We start from the raw sequence: 10,982 nt of genomic DNA on the forward strand, positions 1-10,982 counted from the left end.
AATAAATTTAAATTATAAACTTAAAACTAATAAATTATTGAGAAGGCTAGGTTTAATTTATTTAGTTGAAGATGCTATATGAGTATGACATGACATTATTAATTCAAAAAAAAAAAAAATTCTTGCAAGTTTATAAATTTGAACAGAGCTATGGTCTACCATTTCGGTTGAGGACCTCTATGTAAAAATATTGTTATATTAAAAAAAATTAATATTCTAAATTATACTAATTTATTCGTCTCTAAAACTACACTAATGCGCCAAAAATTCAAGCTTGAGTCCAACAAGAGCCGAGTACAATTCTTTGCAATTTGCCTAGCCTACGCCTCAATCGTCACATCTATCTAAAGTCAGAAAAAGGAAAGAAAGGCACTATACTTCCTCTTTTGTGCCAAGAGAGTTTTTAGTGTAATGGGAACATGGGGTGGTACAATATATGTCATTATACAAATAGTGAGATATGTGTGTTAAAAGGTTAATAACTTAAAAAATAAAAATTTTCACCACTTATATAAAAATATATGATGTACAACTCGTATTTCGATCACAATAAAAAATTTCTCCTTTGCACTAGTGTTTGAATTTATTTTTAAGAGATTCTAATTATTTAATCTAAATTACATAGAGATGAATTTGAACTTGTATACAAGGGTTGGCATATTGTCTTGACCAAATGGGTACTGTTATCATAATTTAAAATAACAACAAAATCTTCTCATATTAAGTGAGGTTGGTTATATGAATTTTAGAATACCACCGTACTTAGCTTTGTGTCATGTCTTCCGTTATATCCAAGTTGTCCAAAGTTTTTTCTTAGAGTCTCTTTCTAAGTCTTCCTAGTCCCTTCTCTACTTTTTAACCTTCCTCTGATTCTTAATCATATATTCTAACCGAACCATCTATAGATGTCCAAATTACTTTAGTCGATTATATCTCATCTGTTATCATAATTTAAAATAGACAAAAAAAAATTCAAGTCATGGGGTTTTGTAATTTACATATTGGGTGTTGTGACTTGAATCTGTTTTAATTTTTTCACAAAATATATATATATATGAGAACCGTTATTAACATTACAAAAATATTATTTTACACCTTTTATAAATATAATTTTCTTACTAATTATAAAAAATTTGAAATAGAGAATAAAATTTTTAAAATGCAAGTAGTAATAATAATAATAATAATAATTACAGAGTAAGAAGCATAAGCGAAGACGCACCAAAGCACGAGAGGTATATTTTGGCACCAATGGAAACAGGAACACGAAAAACACAGAAAACAACAAAACGATGAGAGGGAGTGGAAGAAAATACCACCCAAAAGTTTGGCGTTAAAAAGAATAAATCCTGAATAAAAAAAAAGTGACAGGGGAGAGCAAGAAGAAGCAAAAGACAACGAGCTCCAAAAACCACTAGGTAGATTGAGATAATAACAAGAGAGATAGAGAGAGAAAGAAGAGAGAGGAGAGAGAGTTTGGCTTGTTCATAAAGCTAGGAATTTTTGCAAATGTCACAAGATTCTGAGGGGATAAAGACGATTGAGCAGTGGAGATGGTCCGAAATGCAAGGCCTTGAGCTGCTGCCGGATGCTGCCGATCCTTTTAAAACCAACCCAGCAGCAAACCCAGCAACCCCATCTAACCCATCAGCAACAACATCAACTCCCCAAGGGGCGGAGAGAATGGAGAGCTCCGAGCCCAGAAAGGACTCCACCGGCGGCGGCGAAAAGCCAGATTCTTTACCCGCAGTTCAGTTCAAAGAACTCTTCAGATTCGCTGATGGGTTGGATTACGTTCTGATGGCAATTGGATCAGTCGGAGCTCTCGTGCATGGCTGCTCTCTCCCCATTTTTCTCCGGTTCTTCGCCGATCTTGTTAATTCTTTTGGCTCGAATGCAAACGACATGGATAAGATGATGCACGAGGTTTTGAAGGTTCTGTATGAAACGAAACTAAATCTTAGTATGTTGTTATGAATGTGGTGATCGGATCAAAACTCCATTTTTTTTACTGACCTTTTTTGGGATTGTGAATTTTTTGCAGTACGCATTGTACTTTCTGGTGGTTGGAGCTGCCGTATGGGCGGGTTCATGGGCCGGTGAGCTTTTAACCGTTGGCTTTTTTAAAAGTTTGGGTTTTCGTTTCGGGGTTTTTTTCTAATGCGAGGACTGAGGACTTTTTTCTAAATTTGGGTTGCAGAGATTTCTTGTTGGATGTGGACCGGAGAGCGGCAGTCAACCAAGATGAGGATCAAGTACCTTGAGGCCGCTCTGAGCCAGGACATTCAGTACTTTGACACGGAGGTTCGAACTTCGGACGTCGTTTTCGCAATCAACACCGATACAGTGATGGTCCAGGACGCCATCAGTGAGAAGGTGAAGCAAGCAGAATGCTCCAAACTTGGCTTGAAAATTCAAGTTGCTAAATTTGGTTCTCATTTGGGATTGGTTTTTTTTGTGCAGTTGGGTAATTTCATTCACTATATGGCAACATTTGTGTCTGGATTCGTGGTGGGTTTTACTGCTGTGTGGCAATTAGCACTTGTCACACTTGCTGTTGTTCCGCTGATAGCGGTGATCGGAGGCATTCATACCACCGCATTAGGCAAAATCTCAGGCAAGAGCCAAGAAGCTCTTTCACAAGCAGGACACACGGTGGAACAGGTGAGAAAATGTATCTTCCTATTAGCTCATCTCCATTTCCGAGTTTCGATTTTTACTTGATTTGTGGAAAATTTGAGCAGTTTCTGCACATGGGGTTTAGCTGATTTGTAGCCAAATTGCAGACTGTAGCTCAAATTCGAGTTGTTTTGTCGTATGTTGGGGAATCGAGAGCGCTACAAGCATACTCCTCGGCATTGAAGGTGGCTCAGAAGCTTGGTTACAAAAGTGGATTTGCTAAAGGAATGGGACTCGGAGCGACTTACTTTGTAGTTTTCTGCTGTTATGCACTTCTTCTATGGTATGGAGGTTATCTTGTTAGGCACCACTTCACCAACGGCGGTCTTGCCATCGCTACCATGTTTGCTGTCATGCTAGGTGGAATGTAAGTGCTGTGTTGCGTTCGTATTAGTGTAAAAATATTTTACTAGTTAAGATACCGTTTGCTCATGATTCACTTTGATCAACAGAGGATTGGGACAGTCTGTCCCAAGCATGGGCGCATTTGTGAAGGCTAAAGTTGCAGCTGCGAAGATTTTCAAAATTATTGATCACAAACCGGGCATGGACCGCAATAGCGAAGCAGGAGTGGAATTAGAGTCTGTTACCGGACTAGTTGAGCTGAAAAATGTAGATTTTTCCTACCCTTCGAGGCAGGATGTTCGTATCCTCAACAATTTCTCGCTGAATGTTCCGGCTGGAAAGACCATTGCTTTGGTTGGTAGCAGTGGCTCTGGTAAGAGCACTGTGGTCTCCCTCATTGAGAGGTTTTATGATCCTTCCTCAGGTAAATAATCCAGTCATTTCACTTCCAATGTCTTTGTTCCAAATCCAAACACAAGTTAATGTTGTTTCCGAGTTCATCTAGTTCAAAGTGGTCATGTATTTTGGTTTACAAATCGATTGTTATATGAAACAGGACAAGTGCTGCTAGATGGACATGACATAAAGACATTGAAATTAAAGTGGCTGAGGCAGCAAATTGGGCTTGTGAGTCAAGAACCAGCTCTGTTTGCTACCACCATTAAAGAAAACATACTTTTGGGGCGGCCTGATGCCGACCAGGTTGAGATCGAAGAAGCTGCCAGAGTTGCCAATGCCCATTCATTTATTATCAAACTTCCTGACGGTTTTGATACTCAGGTTAGCTAATTAAGACAGTAAGATGTAATTATCAATTCACAAATTAGCAAGGTTCAAGGGCGAATCTGAACCCCCTCTGAGATACTTGTCTGATACCCGAAACAATTAGCATTGTTTAGAACGTCCACCCCATTTAGCACTTAAAATCTCTTAATTTGAGAGCCTAAACTGATCTAAAATTTGAAGTTTGGATCTGGAGTGAAAGGAGCCAGATTCAGGTCAAAATCTGATGGCATATAGTTGATTGCTTCTACTATATTATTAAAAGATGCATTGGTTTATTTGGTCAACAAACAAGACCCAACTTTATCTTTAGGTTTTTTTTTTTAATTTATTAATTTTAAATAAAAGTCAATGTGGGGAAGCGTTTGGTCATGTCTGCATATTGTAGAAAGTAACATGGTGCAGTCAACAATACATGTGCAGGAATCAGTAAGGATTGGCATATCCATGGTGAAACATTGACTGATTAAATATAGTAAGTACAATACAAATGAAGAAAAACGAAGTTCGAATCCCCCTCCCCATAGATTAGAGTAGTTTAGAATGCCGTCCTCTAAAAAACATGGTACTTATTTGTCCGTGATTAAAGATTATAAAGGGTGTAAAGAAACTATATTATGTAATGAGCCTAATGATTTTGATTTTGAAGATTAAACAGATAATAATTTGAACATAACAAGTGGCTAAAGCCTGCTGAAATTTTTCATTTCTTTTTATACATTATGTCTGGGATTAAATAAGAATGATCGAATTAATGGAAAAACTGAACTTAGATGTAAAATTATACGCAAATTAATGATAAGTTGAAAATGGCAGGTAGGGGAGAGAGGACTACAATTGTCTGGAGGACAGAAGCAGAGAATAGCCATAGCAAGGGCAATGTTGAAAAACCCAGCAATCCTGCTATTAGACGAGGCAACGAGTGCATTGGACTCTGAGTCGGAAAAGCTGGTGCAAGAAGCCCTTGACCGGTTTATGATTGGAAGGACAACTCTTGTCATTGCCCATCGCCTATCAACCATTCGCAAAGCTGACCTTGTAGCTGTACTCCAACAAGGAAGTGTTTCTGAAATTGGAACCCATGATGAACTTTTCTTGAAAGGAGAAAACGGTGTCTATGCCAAGCTCATCCGGATGCAAGAGATGGCACACGAAACTGCTCTCAACAATGCGAGAAAGAGTAGCGCAAGGTAGGATCCACACATTGTCGATTCTTTATTGTTTCTTGAACATTTAATTATCTCTATTGTAAATGGATAGTTTTAAGCTTGACAAATAGATATGCTTATCACGGTTCTTCATTTTGCAGGCCTTCTAGTGCCAGAAACTCTGTAAGCTCACCTATAATTGCCAGAAATTCCTCATATGGTCGATCACCATACTCACGCCGGCTATCGGACTTTTCTACTTCTGATTTTAGCTTCTCCCTTGATGCCTCATATCCCAATTACCGACTTGAAAAACTACCGTTCAAGGAGCAAGCTAGTTCCTTCTGGCGCCTTGCTAAAATGAACTCTCCTGAGTGGGTTTATGCTTTATTTGGTTCAGTTGGATCTGTTGTTTGTGGTTCTCTAAGTGCTTTCTTTTCATATGTTCTAAGTGCTGTCCTCAGTGTTTACTACAACCCAGACCATGCCTACATGATCAAACAAATTAATAAGTACTGTTACTTGTTAATTGGGCTTTCATCAGCTGCACTTATCTTCAACACATCACAACATTTCTTTTGGGATATTGTGGGAGAAAACCTCACAAAACGAGTGAGGGAGAAAATGCTGACAGCAGTTTTGAAAAATGAAATGGCGTGGTTTGATCAGGAGGAAAATGAGAGTGCCAGGATTTCAGCAAGGCTGGCTCTTGATGCTAACAATGTCAGATCAGCCATAGGAGACAGGATTTCTGTGATTGTACAGAACACAGCACTCATGCTTGTTGCTTGCACTGCGGGATTTGTTTTGCAATGGCGCCTTACCCTTGTCCTCATAGCAGTCTTTCCTTTTGTTGTTGCAGCCACAGTTTTGCAGGTATTTTTTCTTTTCTTAATAGTTCGTCGCACATGCGTTAGAAATCATTGGAAACTAATCAAATCTCGCCACCACATTCAGACTAGACATTTAATTGGGGGAAACACATACACAATCTACTCTAGTGAAAATTGAGGCATGTTTTACTCTGTTCCCTGATAGATTATCTATTGACACGGTCATGCAATTTACTGGTTCTTTTGTTGAATTTGTAACAGAAATTGTTCATGACGGGTTTCTCGGGAGACCTTGAAGCAGCACATGCCAAGGCCACCCAACTAGCTGGGGAGGCCATAGCCAATGTAAGGACTGTTGCTGCATTCAATTCAGAGGGAAAAATTGTTGGTCTTTTCTCCAGAAACCTCCAGATTCCACTACGCCGGTGCTTTTGGAAGGGCCAGATTGCTGGAAGTGGATTTGGGATAGCTCAGTTTGCACTTTATGCTTCCTATGCTCTAGGTCTTTGGTATGCTTCTTGGCTAGTGAAGCATGGAATCTCCGACTTCTCAAAGACAATTCGAGTTTTCGTGGTCCTCATGGTGTCTGCAAATGGTGCAGCAGAAACATTAACCCTGGCGCCTGACTTTATCAATGGTGGTCGAGCCATGCGATCAGTGTTTGAACTCCTTGACCGCAAAACTGAAATTGAACCTGATGATCCAGATGCTACTGTAGTCACTGATCGTCTGCGTGGAGAAATTGAATTGAAGCATGTAGACTTCACTTACCCTACTCGCCCTGATGTCCCTATTTTCCGTGACCTCTCCCTTCGTGCCCGAGCAGGCAAGACTCTTGCCCTTGTTGGTCCTAGTGGATGCGGTAAGAGCTCAGTCATTGCACTGATACAGCGATTCTACGACCCAACATCAGGACGAGTTCTGATTGATGGGAAGGATATTCGAAAATATAATCTGAAGTCCCTAAGAAGGCACATTGCCTTGGTTCCCCAGGAGCCATGCCTCTTTGCAACAACTATATACGAAAATATTGCTTATGGACACGAGCCAGCAACTGAGGCTGAGATCATTGAAGCTGCAAACCTGGCTAACGCTCACAAGTTCATATCTGCATTGCCGGAGGGTTACAAAACATTTGTTGGGGAACGGGGAGTTCAGTTATCTGGAGGACAGAAACAAAGAGTTGCAATTGCTAGGGCTTTATTGAGGAAGGCAGAGGTTATGCTTCTTGATGAGGCAACAAGTGCACTTGATGCTGAATCAGAGAGATCTATTCAAGAGGCACTAGAGCGTGCTTGCTCGGGAAAAACCACAATTGTGGTTGCACACAGACTATCGACCATCAGAAATGCACATGTCATTGCAGTGATTGATGATGGAAAGGTGGCAGAGCAAGGATCCCACTCCCATCTATTGAAAAATTACCCGGATGGGTGTTACGCGCGCATGATACAGCTACAAAGATTCACCCACACCCAAGCCGTTGGAATTGCATCAGGTTCAAGTTCATCAATAAAACCCCTAGAAGAGGAAGAAGGAGAAGGAAAGTAAGGTGAAGTCTCATACCCGTAAAGAGGAGTATATCCCCACATACCCCTTCTGATATTTTGTTTCTGTTTTTGTTTTTCTGTTTTTGGTATAGTATATGTATTATCTTTCTTCTTCCCCCTATTTTTACCATATATGTTCTACCATCTTTATGAATCTTTGATGAAAATAATAGTTGACAAATACTTACCTTGAGAGAAATTGAGACGATTAACACGATGCCAACCCTGCAAGAGATTCTTATCTATCCCCCGGTTGTATATTCACTCGAGTCTAGGTCACGTACGAGATAATAGTTAGATAAACACAGTGCGATATACAACCAGTTACATGGCAAATTCTCGCTAACCCTACTTTTTGAAACATGTTGACAACTTGACGTACAAACCTAAATGTGTGCATGCTTTAATTGTCAAACGAATCGTGCCTGGAATCCAATTGGCGTTCACAATAATGGTGAGCACTTGGATAAAGTGTGTTAGAATTCCATCACTGTCCAACACTGGTTGGCAAATGGGTGCAATGGCCTCGGATGTAGACCTGCGACTGGGATAAAAGACATGTTAGGGTTTTGATAAGTTACACATCACGGTCCAAACTTTGAACATGATTGGGTCATTCGTCCACGGTGATGTGAAATAGTCCTATCCAGTCTAGTCCTGATCTCGATAGGGCAAGTACATACGTATGTGATAGAGCTTGTGGGGGACAAAATTATGTGAGTTATTTGATGCCCATGTGCATGAGTTTAATGACAGAGAAATCGGAGGGAGATTGAATAATGATGAAAAAAATGGACAGAGACCCAAAAGGTGGAGGGAATGAATACTTCAAATTAGTGGCTGGTAGTGGACAAAGCCTGTGAGATAAAGCGGATGGATGTATGGCATTAGAAAATGACATGGTAATTCGAGAGATTTTGGTGTTTGATTTGTAGGTACTATGTGTGTGAGAGTGGGTCACCAACTAATCTCTTTGTCTGAAGGAAATATATAGGGATATGACTGGTCAGAGATGGAACAATAACCTACGTGAATCGATGACGTTAAGGTTGAAGTGTTCTAAACAAATTATGGATCACTATCTGAGATATTTAAAACAAGTGGCGTTGTATTATTAGTTAAAAAATTTAAAATAAGTGGCATCGTATTATTAGTTCAATATGTCATTATGACCTCTCCAAGGTATCCTTCTCCGGAGGGAGTGTGCCATGCGTCCAAAAACCGAAAGGAGAAAAAACCAATTCTGAGAAGAAAAAAAAAATTCCATCTTAAAAAGGCAATAAGAGGATAATGTGCGGTTACTAGAGAAGCACAACAAAGTAGTGATACCACTAGGGTGATGTCGTAATGCCCCATCTTGTGAATCCTTCGTCTTTGATTTTTTTTTTTTTTTTTTTTAAAAGGAACCAACTAGTGGTTTCGTCACAGTAGTCCACCATTTCGGAGACCGGGAAAACTCACAAAGACATTTAATCTCAAGTCATATTTGGCTTAAACAAGGCATGAGCAGATTAAGTTGGTCAAGAGAGAATGATTCAATCTCAAGAAATCATTTAAATATTCAATGTTCGTTAAAACTAGAGAGCGATACTAAACTAGTATGATTAAAGTAGAAAATTATTTTTCGCGCACTCATTTGATCCTTCTACACGTCTTTTTTGTGGATTTTGAAGTAATAAATTTAAAGAAAACCGGCAACAAAAATTAAGAGAGATGTGCGGAGGAGAAAAAAGATGTTTGGATATTACATCACCTAAAGTAATTTGAAGTCAAATTTAACCAAATAATGGCTAGCATTGTTGGAGATGCTTGAAGCCTACTTGCTTTATTTATTTACCATGAATAATTTTGTTTTCATATCCTCCACTTTTGGGATGGTGGAAACAGCACACACTGCTTTTTCATATCCCTTGTCTGAAACAGAAATGGAAAAAGTGAAAGACAAATAGAAGACACAGGAATGCCAGAAGCATAAATGATTATCCTCCTCAGGTTGGAATACAGCAATGTTTCCTGTCAATTAGAAAGTAACTCAAAAGAAGTTCAGAATTAAAGGACATACACAAAAGGGAGAAAAGGTGGGTCTGCTTTGACTATAGGGCTAGTAGAATAATGAGGCCATGCTTCTTGTATGGGATAGAGTCACACTTCCACAAAATTTACCCAAGAGTCATCATTTGCTGTTGGTGCTGGTCGGAAAAGGGAGAGAGACTTGGCCCCGGACACGGGGGGCCGGGAATGCCATCAACATCGATATTGTCCACAACTTTGTAATTACCATCTGCACAATCCATCAAGTGTGAAATTTTATCACAAAAGCCCTTGGTGTTAGTTGGAGTGAAATTATGGTATTTAAACTCTTATTTTCTTAGAAATACGGTCAATGTGGGATATTTCAATCACTGTTCTAAAAATCCCCGCCTAAACGCTAGGCGGTTAGTCACCAACCCGATGAATGACTAGGCGTTTGAAAATTAAGAAAGGACGCCTAGTCCTGATGAGAATACCGCCTAGGCACCGGCCTAGCCCTTCCAAACCCGCCCAGGCATCCGCCTCGATTGCAACTCACTTAGACAAAATAATGAACTTTCATTTTGCATTTTATTATTTTTCAATAAATTGTAAGAGACTTGTTGAATACTTAAATGAACACACATTATATGCATGTTCCCCATGTTTTTCATTATGTTCCAATACTTTATAATGTATATGTCATTCTATTTTGTAGTCTATGATAAAATTATATATATTTTAAGTATAGACACACACTTATTTATACGAAATATAATACATTTAATTAAATCCACCTAGTCTGCCTAAGCGCTAGGCCTTGGTCCACAGCCTGACTAGCGCCTAGAGTCTTTTAGAACTTTGATTTCAACACAGCCCCTCATGTGGGACCCATTAATGGATCGCGCGTGGGAGATCCACACATTGACAACCACCTAGAGCCAAGGGGACTCACCCTACATGCGGGGCCCCATCACATGGTAGTACGGGTTCGTCCGTGACTATGATACCATGTAGAATTATTAGAGAGACAGGCCAAAGACCCCACCAATGACGCCTTCAGTGTTAAATTCGCTTACTGATGGGAGATTAAGACAAAGACGAGAAGACGAAAGAAAGATCTCCTTACACATATATTGTCCAGCTTGGTAATTACTGCCTGCACAATCTGTCAAGTGTGGGGTTTTATCATAAAAGGTCTCGGTGTTAGTTGGAGTTGGATTAGGATATTTAAACTCTTTTTTTCTTAGAGATACAATCGATGTGGAATATTTCAACCTAATATATATCCTTCTTTCTAAAGCACTCGTCACTCGATGAGTAATGAGTGGTTTAGGAAGAGAGGAGTGATGTTTCTTGGGTTGTATGGAAGATCTCCCGGACAAAAAAAAAAAAGAAAGAAAAAAGAAAACAACTGGATATGCAGCTGACATTATCAACCTCACAACAGCTCTAAAGGTTCACAAAACTATTTGTATTGATTAAAGCCACTCAGCCAACATGTTAATTAGAAACTGATTATTTTTCATTATTAACATTTTCTTGCTTCGACTGCGTTAGAGACTGTTCTTCAACGGATGCAAAAATCCCTAAAGACCCTTTTTAATGGCAGTGGCCTAAGATCTAAAATTTAG

General features: G+C 39.4%; 1 protein-coding gene across 1 annotated transcript; it reads left to right on the forward strand.

Moving 5' to 3' along the window:
• The first annotated feature begins 1,218 nt into the window (after positions 1-1,218).
• Positions 1,219-7,537, forward strand: LOC139195282 (ABC transporter B family member 1-like). The gene is made up of 10 exons (XM_070820524.1): positions 1,219-1,935; positions 2,045-2,099; positions 2,201-2,376; positions 2,464-2,664; positions 2,787-3,046; positions 3,132-3,448; positions 3,581-3,804; positions 4,624-4,997; positions 5,117-5,831; positions 6,050-7,537. Exons 1-10 carry the CDS (start codon positions 1,510-1,512, stop codon positions 7,337-7,339), a joined length of 4,038 nt encoding a protein of 1,345 aa, XP_070676625.1. The 5' UTR covers positions 1,219-1,509; the 3' UTR covers positions 7,340-7,537.
• Positions 7,538-10,982: the final 3,445 nt, after the last annotated feature.

Source organism: Malus domestica, chromosome 04, assembly GCF_042453785.1.
Source record: "Malus domestica chromosome 04, GDT2T_hap1".
Classification (NCBI taxonomy): Eukaryota; Viridiplantae; Streptophyta; class Magnoliopsida; order Rosales; family Rosaceae; genus Malus; species Malus domestica.

Bases quoted from the DNA above. Each gene is read 5' to 3' on its own strand.
- LOC139195282 (XM_070820524.1), top strand. From the start codon at position 1,510: ATGTCACAAGATTCTGAGGGGATAAAGACGATTGAGCAGTGGAGATGG. The intron at 1,936-2,044 runs GTTCTGTATGAA...AATTTTTTGCAG, and splicing joins TGATGCACGAGGTTTTGAAG to TACGCATTGTACTTTCTGGT. The intron at 5,832-6,049 runs GTATTTTTTCTT...AATTTGTAACAG, and splicing joins TTGCAGCCACAGTTTTGCAG to AAATTGTTCATGACGGGTTT.